The sequence below is a fragment of the Acomys russatus genome, chromosome 7, assembly GCF_903995435.1.
Source record: "Acomys russatus chromosome 7, mAcoRus1.1, whole genome shotgun sequence".
In the NCBI taxonomy this organism is placed as follows: domain Eukaryota; kingdom Metazoa; phylum Chordata; class Mammalia; order Rodentia; family Muridae; genus Acomys; species Acomys russatus.
The window spans coordinates 30,664,611-30,686,060 of NC_067143.1; the positions used below are offsets into that span (position 1 = coordinate 30,664,611).

The 21,450-nt window shown below is 40.3% G+C and overlaps 1 protein-coding gene across 1 annotated transcript in view; it reads left to right on the top strand.

Annotated features, from left to right (window-relative positions):
* Window positions 1-21,450, top strand: part of Akap13 (A-kinase anchoring protein 13) — a 283,527-nt gene that overhangs the window by 124,078 nt on the left and 137,999 nt on the right. The window contains exons 6-7 of the mRNA XM_051148733.1: window positions 10,540-10,732; window positions 15,144-18,228. Coding sequence (XP_051004690.1) covers window positions 10,540-10,732; window positions 15,144-18,228 — 3,278 coding nt within the window. The remainder of the gene's footprint in view (window positions 1-10,539; window positions 10,733-15,143; window positions 18,229-21,450) is intronic.

Below are 21,450 nucleotides of genomic sequence, written 5' to 3' on the forward strand. Positions count from 1 at the left end.
GGTTGAGTTAAAAATGATTTATAGTGCCTTTGTCTTTAGAAGGAGTTTCTTTTAGGAATGTCAACTCTAGATTATTAACATAAAGAACTGAGATATTTCAATTGCTACTAAGAGCCAGTTTTATAAGTATTTATCTTTGTAAGCTTTATCTGATTTTTAGTATTGATTCAACAAGTAATTATTTGTTGAATGCCTGTGTTGTACTAGAATTCATAGTTAATACATTTCAGATATTATTTTATTCCTACAGTGATCTTTCTGAAGTAAATGTTATTTGTGATTTGTGGATGGAAAATGGATGTTCAGATAAGTTAAAAAAACTCCTGAAAGATTCATAAAAAGTGGCTTTATACAGACATCAGTGGAAGTACAAGGCAAACATTCTTCCCTGTATAGAAATTTGACAGAAAAAAGAAGAAATTCAGAGAGAGACTGCTAGGATGCAGAATTAAATAGTATTTAACTACAGAAAGGTTGCCTGCTTTCCATTTAGCCCCAGCTTCTGTCTGAAGAACACAAGATCCTCACTGTAATAACTTTGCATTCTTAATACTCATTAGGATTTTTAAAGTATGGTTAGTTACACTTAAGCTATTGCCTTACATTTTTGTATGTTATAAAGCCTGATGAATGGGTAGAATAAAGGCTGTTCTCTCTCTGTTTTATAGTTGTGGAAACCAAGGCGAAGGAAATGAAGTGCCTTGCCTATCACCACAGGCCCATAAAGTAACAACTAAACTTGGCCTGAAGTCTTCTGATGACGTTTGTAGATGTGCAGTACAGAGATCCAGCCTTATAAGTACTAGGTACCAGCTAATGTAGGAAGTATTAGTCCTTCCCAGGGGGCGTTGTGTTTGCAAGTTTTTGAGTCCTACTTTTGAGGCACTTAAATATGAAACCTGAGTCCAAAATCAGGTATTTTGAATAACTGCTTATGTGTACACATCTCACAGCAGAACCCAGGACTTGTATGTACAAAGTGTTCTGTCAACACTGTAATTGCCTTTTTGGGGTCCTCTTAAGGACTTGATAAGTGGATCCCAATAGATTATCTGTTACCAAACAAGTTTGGAGCCATTGCCTTTGCTCAAGAGGTGAAAAGATATGCAGACTTAGCTCTAAAATAATGGCCAGAGAGAAGGGTCTGGAGCAGCTTGACATTGCTCAGGCTGACTCCCTTATATCTTGTCTGTTATTCCTCTGATTTCTTAGCCAGTATGTGGCTACAATTAATGACATCAGTTTTTATAATCACTAATTGTTGTAACGTATGCTAGACTTTTGCCAGTAGAACTTCTGTATTAAAAAGCACGTAAGAAGGTTTGTATCCTATATTATCTAGGAAGTGTTTGGAGAGTGTTTCTTTCCTGTATCAGAGCAGCTTCATGGATAGGAAGGTGTAGCCTCTGCATTCCTTTGCTCGTTGGCCATTTACACTTGTGGTAGGCAGACAGACATTGGTACTGATGATAGACAGCACTTGCTCAAATTGTGTCTTCTTGGCTTTTCTTTTCCTTAGTACTTTTCCTGTGCCGGTTACTTAGGGGACAGTGACAATTCTGTCTCCTGCTGTGATTTGGATAGGGTTTTGGGCTCATAAGTTGATCTTCAGTGTAATGATCATAGAAGCGTAGGCACAATGGACAACCCCAAAGTCTGAGAGGACCACACTAGAAAGAGATGAGGGCAGTTCTTGTAACCAGAACTGGTAATACAAGCCTAGTCCTGACCCCCAAGCCATTCTTTGGCTTTTGTCTATGCCGTTGGTACACCATGAGAGTCTTCCCAGAGCCAAGGCTTTTACCATAACTTTTATCCTCTAAACTCCTCTAATAACTCTTTTTCATTTGTACCTATCCAGCCTGATAAATTTCCTTATAGTAATGAACAGTGAAGCGATACACCCCCCATCTCCATCCCCCGAAAACAGGGGAAGAGGAAAGCAGTAAAATTTCTAGTGACTCTGAACATATGTGCATATTTATCTAATGATACCTAGCTAAGGTGATAGCTCCATTTTGAGTGGAGTAGCTCTTTTCCCCTTGATCTAGTTGCTCCTCTTCTGGAATTTAGACTGTGCGGCTCCATTTTAGTACAGTGGTGGTTGATTTTGTGAACCTCATTGAGGTTTGGCAGTGTTGCAGCATATGGTTTCATGAAGGGTATTGCAGGAACTCTCAAATAAGGAACCAGCTGCTGCAGTTCCTTGTCAGAAGTAGGCTCAGGGCGGAACACCCCACTTGAGAGGGCTGGCCGGAGTGTGTTTGTCTTTTCTTAAAGTGATAGGATGAGTCTAGAACCCAAATAGGATGGGCTTGAGATATTCATGGTGCTTGGGAAGACAAGTGTAAGTATTGGCTTTCAAACTGATATATTATTATTCTTCCCTGCTGTTTTTCACTAGCTTTTTATTGCAATGGAACTTCCCCTGAATAACCAGTTTTACCAAGCCCGGAAAAGTGTATTTCCTTGTAGTTAATTTATTGGAGGTTTACATGTATGTTAGCATTAAGCCTGATAATATTTGTTTCGTTTTGCTTTTTGAACTTGCAAGGTGAGATAGTAGAGAGGTGAATTATTGACCGTTGTGCAGCAACTAGGCTAGTTGGGATCAGTGAAGTCTGCTGGAGGAATTTTGAATTTTGCTGAATTGCAATTTATAGACCCCCCACTAGGTTTAGTGCCTGTTGTAGACTTAATATGAATACCTACCCCTATCTCTAGAGGATGACTTCTGGTTTGTATTATTCTATAATTGAAGAATATGTTGTGAATCCTGTAAAATTTATAAAAACAAGTACCTAATATGTCTGACTGACTTCTGTTGCATATTATATCAAATTTTTGTGTAGTTTGTATGTGGCTATAATTTGAAGCTGTTACAGTTGATAGGTAATATTGGGAAGAAGAGAGGCACACAGTTTTATAATTGAGTCAGTGCATAGTTTCTGACCTTGATTTACTAGCTAGGTTTTTGGAAGCAAATTACCTCTCAAACCTAAATTTCCATACATACACAATGTAAATACAGCGATACTAGCCCCAGAGTTGTAAGGATTAAAGGTGGCTAGTGCTTTCTGGTTTCCTACTAAGCAGCTAATGTTGTTAACTTCATCCTTAGAATTTTCTCTTTTGTCTATCTTATCAGTATTTTGTCACCACCACTAAGAATAAAGTCCTAGTTCCCATCAGGACTCAGACACTTCCCCCATTCCCATTGCTTTACCTGCACGGCTATACTAGCCCTGGCCTCATTGGCCTGCTCATTGCCACCTCAGGCTCTTTATGTCTTCTGTGCTGTTTGCCTAAAGTTATCTGTTCCATTAGCACCACTTGCTGACTCTTTATCATTAAAGTCAGTTGTCATCATTGCCTCTGAGAGCGTTTCCTGATGACTTATATGAGGAGTACAAATTGTAATCCCTTGTAAAAGAAGCTGTGTTTTGGTAGGACCTGGTATCTCTTGTTTCTTCATCAATATATTAACAGTATCCAGACTCATAATAAATACTGAATAAATATCTGAATGTTGGAATATGTATAACTTGATCTTTAACTATTTAGAAATGTAGTATGTTTGAGGTATCCAGATTTGAATTTGAAAGCAATACAAAGAAGATAGACTTCAGGTACAGTGCATTTATAATACAGTGGCATGCTGCTTGGTGTTATCTTTTCTGCAAGATTTTGGGAGCTTCTCCATAATAGAAAAAGACCAGTGTGAATATTTGAAACAAATCCTCATAACTTAATACATTTTCAAATACTGAGGAAAAGCAATGGTTTCCTGTGCTGACCCAGCCTCCTCATGTTTCAGAACATTTATATTTGCATTCTATGGTTCACACAGAACACGTCAACATCTTTATAAATATCTTCCAGAGCATTTACAAACACATTTCCGTTTAGAGCACATATGCTCTTGAAAATATTAAAATTTGTACATTCATAATACCTCATTTACTATTTTAAAATGCAATTTAACGAAACAGAGGCAATGATGACAACTGACTTTAATGATAAAGAGTCAGCAAGTGGTGCTAATGGAACGGATAACTTTAGGCAAACAGCACAGAAAGCTTATTCATCAGGTGATTTTAATGTTCAGTACAATGGTGTTCACATTTTCATGTTTAGATTTGTCGTTTAAATTTCAGTAAGACCAACAGAGATTGTACATTTATTTCTCAATGAATAAGCCATTTAAACCGGAAGGCAGGTCTTTGCTGTTTGATTTTGTTTTGAGTTTTTACATTGTGAGAAAACTAAAAATTTTAAAAATGAGTCTGTCTGTCTAATTCACTGTCTATGATTGAACACTGGACTCTCTGGGTCTGTTTTCTGTCCTCAGTTTGAAGTTATTTTACCCTCTTATATTTTTCTTCTCAAGCTTCAGGTTATTTTTGTATATCTCTAACCTACACTTTGATTTTGGCCAGCATTTCTGATATTCTCTTAAAATAACTTCCAGGTGCCTTTAATTATGATGGATGGCATTGTGATATGATACCATCTTCCAGTGATTGAGCCCAGACTTACTGTCTGGGCTGTAGGTTAAGCTAGTCAAGGATTATAATGTATACTTCGACATTCGCTTCTGCAAGTTTGGATAATAGTAATCGTCACAAGTATCTAAGAGAATAAATGGCAGGGTACGTTTCACGCTTTGATATCTGACATTTGTTAAGCAACTAATAAATACTAGCAATAAAAGGAAATAGTGTGTGTCCTGGATGTTCCCCATCTTCCCCTCACTCATCTCTCTTTGCATGTCTTTAATTTTAAGCTAATACCATAAGAAAGCCACCTTTCCCATTTCTTTTTATTTTTAGAGTGTTTTCAAACAAATTTCATATAATAACAGCACTCCCACTTCATGGTTCATGTAATGACAGCACTTACTCCCACCTTTCTGACATTTCTCCCCCATCCAACCCCAACCTTCTCAGGCCTTCCTTTTTAAAATAACAGTTGAAAAACCTCTGGTATATAGAATCCAAATCATTCATCTCAGGACAGATAGAGTATAAATGAAATTCTGCTCAAACATTAGCGCTCTGAATGCTCCTCTAGGTGGCTTGATGTCTAGGGAAGCCTCAGTTTAGCATAGATAAGTTTAAGGAGAGCTGGTATGGCACATAGTGCTTTCCTCCTTTTCCGTCAGGCCGGTGTTGGAGAACACCGTGGGGGTCATACCTTCCAGCATAACAGCCTTCCTGGTTAGCTTCTCTTTATTTGGAACAGCTAGGCAGTAAGAATAATGTGGGCTTGCCATTTCTACTGCATTTCATTAGAATGTCTTCAGTGCTTACCATGCTGTTGAGCAATTCGGCAGATGGACTTGGAAAAAATGTTTTTGTGTGTTGGAAAATATTCTACCTGGAGTGGATGCTGTTTTGACTCACCAAGATGAATTTTCCCCCTAAAGACAATTTTTCTTGATTCTGCCTTGGAATGACCCTTGGTACTTCCTTCGGTGGCATTCCTACCACAAATGAACAAACAAACAAACCAGTATTTTCTACCAAAAGCAGCATTATATACAAAGAGAGAGGGCAGGTTTTGGACCTAGCGCAACGTGTATTCGGATGTGCTACTTCCTTGTTTATTGGTGTGCACTGAGTAGGGAATTGTTAATGCTTGCTAACTTCAGCTGTACACCCAGTGTTAGTAATTTATTAAACTCTTTAATCACCACACTTTATAAAGGAATTCTTACCAATTTTATGTCAATTTGTATGCTCAAAGAGGTCATCTTTCAGCCTAAGTTGTTTCTGTAAGTGGCAAAGTTTGATTTTAAACACAGACTGATCAGTGCTAGTATATATATTACCCCTTTAGTAAATGAGTTAATATCTGAGACTCAATTTTTTTACCCTAAGTAGGAATAATACTGTTTGTAAATACTGATATGGAGATTAAATAATACACGTTAAGTACTTATTGAGGTTGTTGCATCTTACAAGTATCTAGGTTTTCCTCTTACGTTAAATAAATAAAAATCACAGAAAAATGAGAGAATTAATATCACCTCTGCATTTTGTAAGTTACTTGGTATTTAACCTTTTGTGTTGAATGTTTGCTTGGTTGTTTTTTTTTTTTTTTTGGTTTTTGAGACAGGGTTTCTCTGTGTAGCCCTGGCTGTCCTGAACTCACTTTGCAGAGCAGATGGGCCTCAAATGCAGAGATGCCTGCCTCTGCCGCCCAGGGTTTACAGGCAGATTACGGGTGTGCCCCACCACACGTAGCTTTGTTGATTTTTTTTTTTTTTTTTTTAATTAACTCAGGGAAGAGGAAAAGATAGTGCAATGAACTTCTGTATGTTATTCATCTAAATTCCCCATTTGCTAATTTTTGCTCTAGTTGCTTTATGTTTATATATCTACATATATAGAAATACTTTGTCAAACCCTTTTGAGAGTAAATTATAAATATCACCACATTTTGTCTTAAATGTTTTATTCTATAGATTCTAATGATAAGAACATTCTCATGAAATAGTGCACTTATCATAATTTGTTATTTTATGATGGCTCATGGTTATAATATCAGCATTAGTCAAGCCAAAGCAGAAGAATTATGAGGTGTAGGCTGGCCTGAGGGTCATGTTGGAATCCATGAATAATGAGGGCAGGGTGGGGTGGCGATGTAAATTGCATTAATAGAACGTTTGTAATCGATTACAATTGATTTTCAGTTTTATTAGCAGCCCAAAAATCATCTTTTGAGTAATTTTTTTCCTGTTAGATTTCTTATGTTATATGTGGTTTTTAAGCCATGACTACTTAATACACTGGGTCATTTTGGGATTATTTATTTTACTTTTCAAGGTTGTCTGACTGTCCCTAGAATTATAGTCTGAAATTATTTTAAACATCTTGAGGAAAGTAAAGGATAATTCTTAACCTTTTTTCTCTGAGGAAGAATCCCAACAAATCCCTGAGCACGTATAATGTACCAAGGGATTACATAGAACAGTGGAAACATGTTGAAAAGATACATGTTCTTTGTCCCTAGGTGAGGCCACAGATGAGTAAGTAGACCATAGTAGTCTTGCCGAACTAAGAGTGTTTTCCGGAGCCACTCTAGAAACCACAAACAGTTTAGGGCTCACATGAATGAAAACAATATAAATCACCTTTGACAGGGAGATTCAAAGTTTGAGTCTGTTTCAGGAATCTGTTTACCACTCAGAACTGTCTAATGTAGTAATGAAATGGTGCCTGTGCTGCATAAATGCCAGTTAGTAGCAAGCTACCTTTTGCTCTCATCAGAACAGTAGTTTTCTCACTATGATCTAAAAATGGAATGAGGGTAGAGGAAGTGGTGGAGATCTCTGTAGACCTTTCTGTACTATTTCAGTTCCTTCATATACAGGTCTCCATTTCACTCATTCTTTAAAATGTCTTTGCCAGGACATCCTAATTCACCAACTAAAAGAAGCAAAATCTCTCTAATGTATTTGTAGGTATGCTTCTGTATCCTGCCAGACTTGGTTTGGTTACAATAAAATCATCATGTACAGTTTCCTAAGTAAACTTTGGGTAACTAGGCAGAAGTTAAGGCTAATAGACAACTTAATCACTAATGGTAGATACAGGAAAAGCTTCTAGTCAAAACAAGGCTAAGTAGATACTCTGCAGATGCGAAGTAGACTGGGCAGAGGAAGTGACTATATTTATTTATTTATTTACATTTTTTAATTAATTTATTCATATTACATCTTGATTGTTAGCCCTTCCCCTGTTTCCTCCCATTCTTCCCTCCCTTCCACTTCCCCCCTTCTCCCCTCCCCTATGTCTGTGATTGAGGGAGACCTCCTCCCCCTATATATGCTCTTAGAATATCGAGTCTCTTCTTGGTAACTTGCTATCCTTCCTCTGAGTGCCACCAGGCCTCCCCGTCCAGGGGACATGGTCAGAAAAGGGGCACCAGGGTTCGTGTGAGAGTCAGATCTCACTCTCCACTCAACGGTGGAGAATATCATGTTCGTCGGCTAGGTCTGGGTAGGGGTTCGAAGTTTAATGCCTATATTCTCCTTGGCTGGTGCCTTAGTTTGAGGAGGACCCCAGGACCCAGATCTGCCTGTCATAAAGTTCTTCTTGTAGGTTTCCAGGACCCTGTGGGTCCTACTATTTCCCTATTCTTCCATGCTACTCTTGCCTAAAGTCTCAATAGGATGTCCTCTCCTCTGACCCACTTTCTTGGAAAGTAAAGTTTTTCATGGTACGTATCCATTGGACTAGTGTTTTGATATAAGTGAGTATATACCGTTTGTCTCTTTTTGCTTCTGGGTGAACTCACTCATTATGATAATTTCTAGATCAATCCATTTGTCCACAAATTTCGGGAATTCCTTGTTTTTAATAGCTGAGTAGTATTCCATAGTGTAAATGTACCACAGTTTCTTAGTCCATTCTTCTACTGAGGGACACTTAGGCTGTTTCCATGTTCTGGCTATTATGTATAAAGCAGCTATGAACATGGTTGAGCATATGTCCCTGTTGTGTGGTAGGGCATTTTCTGGGTATATTCCAAGGAGTGGGATAGCTGGGTCTTGAGGAAGCCCTATTCCCATTTTTCTGAGAAAGTGTCAGAAAGCTTTCCAAAGTGGGTTGTACTAGTTTGCATTCCCACCAGCAATGAAGGAGTGTTCCTCTCTCTCCACATCCTCGCCAACATGTGGTGTCGTTTGAGTTTTTGATCTTAGCCATTCTGATGGGTGTAAGATGGAATCTCAGTGTCGTTTTGATTTGCATTTCTCTGTTGACTAACGAGGGCGAGCATTTCTTTAAGTGTTTCTCGGCCATTTGATATTCCTCTGTTGAGAATTCTCTGTTAAGTTCCAAGCCCCATTTTGCAATTGGGTTGTTTGGTTTTGTGGTGTTTAATTTCTTGAGTTCTATATATTTTGGATATTAAACTTTTGTCAGATGAAGGGTTGGTGAAGATCTTTTCCCAGTCTGTAGGCTGTCGCTTAGTTCTACTGACAGTGTCTCCTGCCTTACAGAAGCTTCTAGCCTCATGAGGTCCCATTTATTAATTGTTGACATTAAGGCCTGGGCTGTTGGTGTACTGTTCAGGAAGTTGTTTCCTCTGTCTGTGTGTCCCAGGCTCTTCCCCACTTTTGAGGAAGTGACTTTAAAATGAAAATGTAGTGATTTTTATATATAAGAAAGGTCTGTGCTTTGAGAATGGTAGAATGTGTGAGCAGGCCTTCGTAAAGGCAGGAGTAGGGGATGGCAGACAACAGAAGCTCCCTATGCTCAGCCTTTGATGTTCATTTTATCCATTTCTTGAAATAGTGTTTGAACTGTCATATTCCTATGTGCAGGTTATTGAACTAAGGTCCCGAGAACTTACGGCACTTTGTAATATCATATAGCCGAGAAATTCAGTACTTGCATTTGAATTCAGAAACATTATACATTGTCTCTGACAAACAAGAAAGGATACAACACCTAGGATTAGAGCTTACATGATGTGCATCCAAAAACAGAAGCGGCTCCTTAACTTGAAATGTATGTCAAAATACATACAGTGAGAATATGAAGCCGTGTATGCTTCATCGCTGTTTATCTGAAACTCGTAAATTCCTCCATACAGTAAAGTCAGTGTACTGCAAGCAGACACAGACATGGGTGGACCTTGTGAGCAATGGTAAGGTTGGAAGTGCCGTGACCTGTATAGACGAACTCACTTGTCTTGAAGAAGCCCAGTGGGTATGATAGCAGAATGTTGATGACAGGACTTGTTACTTCTTACTGTGTTCACTTGTTTCAAAATGTTTTCAAGTAAACCTGCCCCCTTTCTTAAATCTGACGTTTCCTACAAATCAAAAAAATAGTTTCATGTATTCAGTCTTAGGCCAGATGTTGTTCATGTCTGTACTCATATAAGCTTTATTTTATGCCATATATGTTTACAACGTAAGTTGAGCAAAGTTGAGTTTTATTTTTATATTTGTTTGCTACTAGCCACCACACCCAAGGTCTTGCAAATGGTAGTCAGGTGTTCTACCACTGAGCCACACAGCCAGGTTTTTGTTTCTAAATTAAAAAAAAAAAAAATTAGTTTGGAGTTCCTAGAACCAGAGATTCATGTCAATTATGTACAGGGGTTGGGTTGACTGGTTCTTTCCTCCTTGTGGAACGGACTTTTGTTAGCACATAGTGTGGCCTGTTTATTATCACCCAGTCTTTATGGGTCTTGCTACTATTGAAAACCAAATTGAAGCCATCATCTTTAAAGTTCATTATTTGATTATTATCATGATATTAGCTATTTAAAGATTCCAGACTTCCTGTCTTGATCAAAAGACTATCCTTCAGAAATCATCTTTTAGGTTTCACTTAAGCCATTTCTGTTCTCTTGCAAAGAGGAAGACAGGATAGATGCCCGCCATCATTGCTGCTGCATATACCAATTTTCTGCTCTGAAGGCTCAGAGAGCAATCAGGAATATTGTATCACACTTAAAAGATTAAACCTATGCCTGCTAGTAGAATTTATGTAGTAACAAAAGATTGCTTGCTTACAGGGAAAATGCTGGTGAGCCAGATTCTTGGAGCAGTTTATCCTATGAAATCCCTTACGGAGACTGTTCAGTGAAGCACCATCGAGAATTGGACATCTATACATTGACTTCTGAATCTGAACCACATCATGAACCCCATGGAGACAGCTGTACTGGACATATTTCTAAACTTATGAATATACAACAGCAGCTAATGGTAAGGGAAGGTTTTCATTTTTAGTTAGGTATCTGCCTCTGTCTACCCCTCTCTACCCTCCCACCCCCAATGAGTCTTGCTATAAAGAATTGTTAGTGTGCAGTGTTGCTGTGCTGGTTAGTATTTTGTCAGCGTGACACAAACTAGAGTCATTTTGGAAGAGAGCAGCTCAGTTGAGAAACACCTTCATCAAATTGCAAGGGCTCAGCCCTGGCCAGGTGGTGCGGGATTACATAAAAAAAAAAAAAGCCAAGCAAACTGGGAACAAATCAGTAAGCAGTGCTCCTCTATGGTCAATCAGGTCCTGCTTCCCGGTTCCTGGCATGAGTTTCTGCTCTGACTTCCTCCACAGATGAACTATATCTAAGAGTTATAAAAATGTAATAAACTCTTTCTTTCCCAAGTTGGGTTTGGTCACGGTGTTTATAACAGCATAGAAAATGAACTATGAGAGTTGCCACTTAAGATACAGAGCTAAATTTGGACTCCAGCAGTAGAGGCTTGAGATTTAATTTTATTTTTGCTTAGAGAAAGCTTTGTTTCCTTGGTGTGTTCCATCCCCTCTGGCTCTTTCGATCTTCCACCTCCTTTTCCACAGGGTTCCCTGAGCTTAGGGGTGGGGGGTGGAGGATTTGTTGGAGGCATCTCCATTTAGAATTGAGTATTGCAAGGTCTTAAACTCTCTGCACTCGGTTCCATTGTGGGTTTCTGTTTTTGTTCCCATTTACTGCTTCTGCGATGAAGGCTGAGCAAGGCTCTGATCTATGGGTATAGCAGAATGCTGCTTAGAGTCATTTTATTGCTACATTCCTTTAGCAGAAAGAGTAGTATTTGATTTTCCCCTAAGCCCGAGGCCCTACCTAGTCTCAGGTTCTTGGCCACCTGAGCAGTGTCCGGCATAGGTTCCATCTCATGAATAGACCTTAAAACCACTCGGACAGTAGTTGCTTCCATAACTTTTGTGCCATTATTAGACTAGTGTATCTTGCATGCAGGTCACTATTGTAAACCGAAGGGTTTATAGCTGGATATGAACTCAAAGATATGGTGACTGCATGCACAGAGCCTGCACAGGCCTAAGCCAGATGAGATCCCGGCACCAAAAGGGGAACTAGACACAAGTTCCCATCCGTAACTCAGAAGCTACCTCCAATCAATAATTGCTGAAAAAGGAAGTTTTCTCCAGCACAGTCTCATTGGTTATACAAACCACACTTAAGTACAGGCCTCATGCCTGTAGGTAGTCAACAAAACACACACACACCCACACACACACACACCCTGGTTATTGGACATGTGTATGGAGGTTAGAAGACAACTTTTAGGAGTCAGTTCTCCTGTGATTATAGGTTGAGGGGATTGAATTCAGGTTCTCAGGCTTGCATAGTGAATGCTTTTACTCAGACAGCCATCTCACTAGCCCAGTGGGCTGGGTTCCTTAAAATTCTTCACAAATTTCTGAAGTAATGAAAGATATTCATAGGCATTTTAGATGTACAAATGTGTAGTGAGTAGAACAAATTTTTTCTGTCATGAATAGAAATTGACTTTTTTAATGTTTTAGAACTAAAAGAGGCCAAAGTTTCTAGATGGTTACTAAGGACCAGGAAGGGAATTTACTCCTTAGGAAAACCCTTTCACCACTCTTCAGTGAGTGATGGTAGAGCTGCCATATTTACATGGATCATTGACAGTTAAAAAGACCATCTTAAAAGTAAGGATTTTATAATCCACTCAAGCATTGAAGATAAAATGGCTGCCAGAGGTAAAATCGTTACAGACTCCTTGGTAGCATTTATTGTGGGTAATATGGACGTCACATGGATGCATCTTTCTGCACTGTAGCATTTGAGACACTAAGCTTAGATAATTTTCCATCCAGTGTATTTCAGAGCTGATTGGATTTGGAAACAGCCTAATAATTTTGTTTGAGGTCATCTAGGGCCAGCTCAATACTAGAGGCATTATTTGTGAGACAAGCAAGCCAAAAAAACAAAAAACAAAACAAAACAAAAAAACAACTACAACTACACTAGTATTATATGAAATAGCTTATTCTGCCTTTCTTTTCTTTTCTTTTTTTAAATATTTTCTTATGTGTCAATGCATCATGTGCATGCTTGTGTGTGTGTGTGTGTGTGTGTGTGCATCATATACATAGACTGTGTGTTTGCGTCATGTGCATGCATTGTGTGTGTCAGTTCATTATGTGCATACATTATATATGTCTGTGCATCATGTGCATGCATTGTGTGTGTCTGTGCAGATACATACAGAAGCCAGAAAAAGGCATCATATCCCTTGGAACTGGAGTTACAGATAATTGTAAGCCATCATGTGAGTCCTGGGAAGAGAACCAAGGTCCTCTGGAAAAGCAGCCAGTGCTCTTAACCACTGAGCTATAACTCCAGCCTTCTGCCTTTCGGAATGATATTTGTTGCTAGCCTCTCACTTTCCTCTGAATGGACTTTTGTGTAATTACTTTTTTCTGCCTTCGAATTAAAAAATGGATGATCATCTAATTGAGAAAACTCACCTTGCACATTTCAACATTGCTTCTACAAATCTTTAGGCAGCAGTGCTTACTTGCTTCTCTGGTCTGTAGTGTTAGCCCTTCGTTAAAGGTGCTGATTTGCTGTCCTACTTTTAGAAGTGTTACCAGGCTAATTTTGAATACTTTTAATGAATATAGCATGCACATTTTTAGTGAGAATCTGGTTGGGTATGCTCTAACAAAAGGAATTTAGTGAGGATAACACATTTTACTATTATTTGCAGAGTCTACAGTAGCTTTAATTAGCAGGAACAATCTGATGATAGACTACTTAGTATATTTACCAATTAAACAGATAAATGATACATGCTAGTTGGTGTATACAGAATTATTGCAATAGACAAGTAACATATGAAGAGCAGATATTTTGAAATAATTGTGTACCAAATAAATAGTACTTTAAGAATCACTGAAATTTGATATTATAAATTTACTAAAGGTCTGACTCTATTTGGTTGTCTCAATTTTATTGAGCCTTGTCTACATATCTATGACATTATTATATTACTTATTTTTGAGATTTATTTTGAGAGAGAGAGAGTGTGTGTGTGTGTGTGTGTCTGTGTGTCTCTGTGTCTCTGTGTGTCTCTGAAGGAGAGTAACAAATTTCCTGGAGCTGGAGTTAGAAGTGGTTGCAAGCTGCTTGGTATAGGACTCTGGGACTAGAAATCTAAGCCTTATGCAAGAGCAGTATGCACTTGTCAACAGCAAGCTATTTTTGTTTAATTTGTAACTTTTCATAAATTGTGACTTTTACTTAGTTTTTCCATATTGTGTATCTCTCTGTCTCTCTCTGTCTCTCTCTGTCTCTCTGTCTCTCTGTCTCTCTCTCTCTCTCTCTCTCTCTCTCTCTCTCTCTCTCTCTCTCTCCTCTCGCTCACTCTCTCTCCTCTCTGTCTCATCTCCTCTCTCTCTCTCTCCCCTCCTCTCTCTCTCTCTCTCTCTCTCTCTCTCTCTCTCTCTCTCTCTCACACACACACACACACACACACACACACACACACAGGGAGGTGGTGGTGGAATTGATTGAATTGATTGAGCAGCAGAAGATAGATCAGATAGAGTAGATGACTGCCTGCATTGTTTATATAATAGTACTGTGTTATTTTTTATCAGATTGATGAACTGTGATTGTTTTAGCCATTTCTTTCTTATTTGTTTTCTTTGTTTATATAGTAATATAAAAAATTCTTATGCTGTGCTTGGTAATTTGACCCTATAATCCTAGTAGTCAGGATGCAGAAACAGGAGAATTCAACCATTTTATAGTCAGCCTGACTGCATAGCAAGTTCTTCCTACATAGTGAGGCCTTTCTGAGAAAATAAGCAAACAAATTATCCCTAATTCTAAAAGTGTAGCTGTATTGGGTTGAGCATGTTTCTGTATTGGGTTGAGCATGTTTTAGAGATAGAGTTATGAGGCTGAATATTTTGATTGAAAGGAGTGTTAAGGCTGGTTAGGCTTTGGTTTATTAATCTTTGAGACAAATGGAAGTAGACTCCATTCCTGTAAAGAGCTAAGGATCCTCACTGATAATGAAGATGTTTGTTGTGCTTTCTTAGAACAAGGCTTTTGAGGCCTAGGTTTTAATCTGTTTTTAATATGGAAAGCAGACCCTGAGTATTACCTAAAGATTTTTTTTTTAACCTAAAGAAAATTTAACATCCCAGTGGATACACAGGTGTGGGCAGAGGGTAGCACATCATGCATTAACGGAGAAGGCCTGGAAAGAAGGATCTGTCCGACAAGGCTTTGCTTCCAGCTGTCAGGAACATCTTTTTCTCGTCGTCAGGTTCTCCCCCTCTCCTTTTCTTTTTATGGTCAATATTTAAGAAGTATCTTTGATTTCCTCCTAGAAAACAAACTTGAAACAGATGGACAATCTTATGCCCTTAATGGTGACAACGCAAGATACTTCTAGTGTGCCCAAAGCACCAGAGACAGATGGCCAGCTCCTTCCCTGTGCCTCAGAGCCATCTGAGCACCAGCAGCTTTCTTCTGAAGAAACTAAGAGCACTCTGTACTGCCAAGGGAGTCCTGAGGGAAAGGCTGAAAGTTCCTGTGATTTGTCAAGTGTGGTCAAGGAAGAAAATGTAGTTTGTTCTCATACGCAAAATAAAGAAGTGGGAAGAAAGGGGGAAGAGGCGGAGCCAGCATCTGCCGTGGACTCTGGGTCTGCATCTTATCAGAACAGCTGCCTTCAGAGCATCCCTGACTGTGGAGTAAAGGCCACAAAAGGCCTTCCATCCTGTGGAAACAGAAACCAAGTAACTGGAACAAAAAATTCTGGAGTGGCCACAGGTCAGCAGCCACTAAGCAACAGGGGCAGTGTGCTGCAGGAAGTCATGGTCACAGAGCCAGGCGCATGCCAGCATTCTTCTGGAAGCGGGCTACTAGACAGATTTTCAACAGATGTTGGTGCCCCTGAGAGGGCAGGGGAACTGGAACATAGCCTACTGAACCCAGATGCTACCACTCAGAACAGTAGTAAGCCTCAGGTGGGGGATGGCACAAAGGAAAGACTTGAGAATTCAGACATTAGCGCAGCTGAGGCGACTGATGTTCAGGTTTTAAGTGAACCCATGGAGAAAGCCAGTATTACAAGCCATGTCTTCACCAGCAGTTCCCTGGATGGTGACACCCCTGCGGAGACATCAACTGCATTGAATCCTGGAGAAATCCCCACTGAGAAAACAGGAGTGAAACCTCAGGAGAGCAGTTGTGAGGAAAGAACCGATGCTACAAGTGAACAGGGCTCTCAAGTCTTTCCAACTGCTGCTGAAGACAAGATTTCAGGTGGCCTGGAACCTGGTACTCTACTAGAAGGCCTTTGTGAGAAACCATCACCCTTGGTTATAACCTTCTCTGGGCCCAAACCAGACGAGGTACCAAAACAAAAATCAGACTCTAGTTCATGGCACTCTGAAAGCCAGAGCGCCCCGGCACTGCTTAGTTCTGCCACCGTGGCTGGAACATCTTGTGTTCAGTCTGTGTGTCAGCACAACACAGTGACTTCTAGTGGTGAGGGGGTTGTAAAAGACGGCAGTGGTAATAAAGTTAGCCTGCCTGAAAGCACAGCAACACAGGCAGACATGCAATGTCTGCACACTGCCCTCTGCCCAGAAGGCCCACAAGCTGACACAGTCACTTCTGCCACTGTGAAAAATACTCAGGAATCTGTAAGGGTTTGTCCTCTCTGTGTTATAGATGCAAAGAATCAAGGTACACCTTTAGTGAATACACGTGAAGATGTCTCACATCTGTCTTCAGTAGTCCCCCAAACTGAGAAACAACTAGTGCCAGACCAGGTATCGCCACTAGGCAGCAGTTTCTCTCTGGCAAGCAGTCCAGAGAGTGAATCAGTAACTAAAGATGACGCACTTTCTCTTGTCCCCTCCCAGAAAGAAAAGGGAACAGCAACTCCTCAGTCCCATAGAGCTACAGTTTCTAGAGATGGCCCAGATGGAAGAGATTTGAATGGCGCTGATAAGCTAGGAGACAGAGCCACTGGCCTGTCCACACCGTCAGCTGTAGAGCTTCAGACCAGCATGGGAAATACCAGCCCTGTAGGCCTTAGTGGAGAATGCGAGGGTCCTGGCCCGGCAGCAACACCTGGAGTTCTGAGTGACTCTTCACTACAAAGTGTGGATAAAGCTGCTTTGCTGTCTGACTCTCTTCTGCCTGAAGAATGTAGCAGTGTGGTGGTTCCAGAAAGCTCCGCAGCTCTGGGAAAAGATGACGAGGATAAAACAATGAGATGTTCTTCCGTTAAAGAAGACTTACATTCTTCAGAAATGTCAAGGGAAAACCAGGAACCACCACCTCCTGAGCAGGAGATAGCAAGATTATTTCAAGAGCCTACGTTGGCCGTCTGTGCTGGGAAGAAAACACAGCAGCACAGTAACTCACTGGACACACCCTCTGCCTGTCTGAAAACAGAAACCAAGCACAACAAGGAAGTGGCCCCGCAGCAGGTCTCCTTGCTGACTGAAGGTGGGGCTGTAAAGGGCCTGGTGGTTGCAGATTCAAAGCAGAAAGCCTTGGGTTCAGAGCAGAGCGGTTCATCCCTGTTGCCCTGTCTGCCTTCAGCTGCATCTGAGGTGCTCCACTGTAACCAACCTTCTGCTCTCCATGTTCGTGGGAAGGATACTCAGTTCCCAGGGAAAAACACTGTGTGTGAGGAAAGCAGAAATGTGATGGAGGATGTTACAGTGGCTCATGCTTTACCAGCTACTGCTGAGCCCAGAAGAAAGGATACATCACACTACATTGAAGACATTCTGATTTCAGAGTTGTTAAACGAAGAGAAGAAAGTGATTCCAAGTTTGCCCGAAGCTTCACTGGACAAAGGTGTCATTGGCTTACATGAAGTCATGACCCCAGAGATAGTACCATTTGATTGCAAGAGAGAGAAACTGGAGGCAACAGACCTCGATTGTTCCACGAGTAACTCCAAAAAGGCCCCAAACGATGAAGAAACAATGCAGCATCTTGCCAGGGACCTCCCCACAGAGACAGAGCTCTCAGCTCTTAATGACAGTGCCCTCTCAGCCGGCATGAAGCAAGTCACACAGGCCTCAGTCCCGGGAGAGGAGAGTAATGTCACCACTGTACTTGGAACAGTCTCAGTGCAGACTGCACATGTGCTGCTGGGAGCAGACTCCATAGAGGAGGCTGCCACTCGTGTAGTGGAGGCCGTCATCAAGCAAGTCAAGGCCTCCAGCCTACTGATGACTAAGGGAGAAATCAGTAATCCATCACTGTGCAGTCTGGAAACTGAGCAGCTAGAGAGTGTTTGTGCAGAGAGTCCATGTGCTTTCCTACCTGAGGAGGCCCTGCAGATGGATAATGCCCACGAAGAAACCACGGGGAGCTGTGTTGTTGAGATGGAGGAACCAGAGAAAACCATTCTACCTGTCGGCAAGCCTGAGCCAGCACCAGGTGAGCAAAGTGTTGTACAAAATTAATTTATGGCTTAAGAAATGTTCATCTGTTACATGCTAGTAAGAGTGATGATGATGTTGTTGGTTTGAGGTCTTGCTTGCTCAGTAGTGTCCGTTTCCAAGTTAATAGTCACTGTTGTCAGGAAACACATGTCATCTTGGGTTGTACAGATTTTACTTCCTGTATTATAGACGTGAAGTTTTTTTTTTTTTTTTTTTTTTAACCCACACTGTCACGATAGAGCTATTGTAGTTTCTAAATCTGGAAGACAGTAACTGCATCTTGGATGGCCTTAGATAATTAAACAACATATTTTTCTTTAGAACCACAGAGCACAATGCTGAAATGAATATGCTTTGTTTACAAGTTGGAAACTTTTCCAAGTCTTAATTGTCTGTATTGTAAGAGAATTTAAAGTCAGGCTGGTCTCATGAACAGCTGTTTTTGAGAAGTACTGAATTAAACGAACATCTAAAATGGTGATATTAGGTCATTGGTTAAGTTGAGGGTGTGTACTCCCTCCTTTTCCTGCCTGAGGAACAGACCTCCAGGTTTGCTGCTCACTTTTAGGCAGAGTATGGGAATTTAGGGTCCTGGGCAGCACAGGGCAATAGGATACAGGATTTCCGCCTGAGCCTAGTCTGCTGTGGTGCTGTCACCAGGCGGACCTGGTGTCTGCTTATCTTGGTGAAGCAGCTGCACCAGGCAGATTGCTCAACACAAGCAGCCTGTTCACCAATGGGTAACCATGTCCAGAGAGAGCAGAGAGAAACCACCCTTGCTCAATGGAATGAACTCGCTGAATAGACTTTTTAATGGCCCTCGAGACTCAAGCTGAAACTAGAGTCGGAATGGCTGTCAGTCTTGTCTTCTGAAGTACCTGAAGGTCAGTTAGATGCAGACTTTTATACCATACCTGCTACCAACTGTACCGTGCCTCTGATGTTTTTCTGATATATTGATATATTGATATATATATATATATATATATGTTGGCAATGCTTTTAGTGTAATACAAGTTACAATTGTGGGTGTGGGATTTGGAGAGAGATGAACAAACAAAAAGAAATTCTTTGGGAAGAGGAGGTTTAAACATTGTGCCCTGATGAAGGACTTTTTAGCTGTTTTAAACAGCGTAACCGTTGAGTGATTTAAGGAAGCTGAAGTGGGGATTTTGGTGACTTAAGGTCTTTAGATTTAGTGCTATTTTAGACTGACTTCTATCTCGGCATTGAAATGAGGTCTCTAATTTTTAAAACAAGGCACAACAACCAGTCTATTTTGGGGACCTTGGCAGGTTGACATTTCAGAAACATGGGAGTGGCTGTAAGTTGATGCCTGCCTGTTTGCCTTTCTTTGGGTGCTCTGTCCTTGGCCACCGTGGATGAGATTATTTCTCATTCTTGTTCTATGATCTCGATTTGACCCTAGCAACTGTGAGCTATAAAGTATGTATCTGCAGCACTGGATCAGAAAAGGGTTAAAAAAGAAAAGAAAACTGACAGAATCTTCGACTTCTGTTTTTAAGTATACACAACTGTAGGGCAGATACTAAGAAATGGGGCAAAGTTGTTAAGGTATTTAATACGATCTTGGGATTGGTATATTTTGTGTAGATGAGTTGTTTGTTTTATTACCAGAAGGACTCATAACAAGCTTGGTGTTCAGCCTCGACTACAAAAAAAGTAGCTGGTAGTAAAGAAACCGGTGCTTTCTTCACGAGGGAGCCAGGGTTGAGGAAAGTCCCTGGTGATGTTGCTTTAGGGGAAAAAAAGCACCTGAGTGTGATCTAATAGCCAAGGGTATTTTGTGTGTGTGTGTGTGTGTGTGTGTGTGTGTGTGTGTGTGTGTGTGTGTGTGTGTAGATTACATCCCATTCATGGATTATTTTATGAGTCAGGTTTAGCTGTTGATTTGGGAGAAGCCCGTAAGAAGGGAATATGAACCCTTGCCTCATCAAAAGCATTGATTGATCACTGTGTTCATAAGGTTGCCAGTGCTTCACCAAACCAAGCCAGTCTCAGTAATCAATGTTTACTGTTGTAGCTGGTACATATTTTCCATTGATTAGGTATAGGGAAGTTGAGATTATGTTAAAAATCACATTGTGGGATACAATAGTAACCATACACGCCCCACCCCTGTCCACACACAGAGTTACCTCTCTCTTAGATATATTTTCCTAAAATTTTTATAAAAGTAATACTTAGACATTTTAAAATAAAACTTAATTGTATAAAAAGCTAACAGAAGAAGAGATTTGATACCCTATGATCGTATACAGGGGGAAGACGTCCCCCTCAGTCACAGACATAGGGGAGGGGAGTAGGGGGAAAGCGGGAGGGAGGGAGGAATGGGAGGATACAAGGGATGGGCTAACAATCGAGATGTAATATGAATAAATTAATAAAATATTTTTTAAAAGCTAACAGATTTTCATTCTCTAGACAAACAAACATGCCTACCTATTTTAAATTACTAGTAAGATTATATAATTATAAAGGAAAAGACAGAAAGAATTTTAAACATTCTTTTGTTAGGAATGTGACTCTCCCACTCCAAGACCTTTTGGAGGGTCACACATGCTATTAATGTAAATGAATCTTTAAGTGATTTATTCTTAAATGAGAGAGCCCTCTTCTATCTTTTGGATGGGGAGTTTTATTGCCAGAATAATGGGATTGCTACATTATGAAAAGCCACAAGAAAATGAGATGACATTTCCATTTATATTTGGACTATTAAGGTAAATTGTGATTATTCAGTCTTCCCCCTTCAAAGAAGCGTCAGAAGTCTAAATTTGCCTTAAACATCACTGTCACTTCCTGCTTTTGCTTTACCATGTGGTAGCTCAGTAAGAGAAACTATTACTATTGCCTTTTGCAGAAGGAAAAGAGTTTCTGATTTTTTTTTTTTTTTTTAACTGTGTTTTGCTTTTGGAAGAAACAATCGTTTTAAAAAAATAATGTACAGCCAGGTGGTGGTGGCTAATACCTTTAATCCCAGCACCCGGGAGACAGGCAGGTGATCTCTGAGTTCAAGGCCATCCTGGTCTACAGAGTGAGCTCCAGGACAGCCAGGGCTACACAGAGAAACCCCCATCTGGGGTTTTGTTTTCTCAGTACAAATATCTTTTGCTATAATGGTGTCCAAAATTGACTGCCTTGTTTCAGATGTTAGCCTGTACCCTTGTAGTTCATGAATTTACTGTCAGATGAG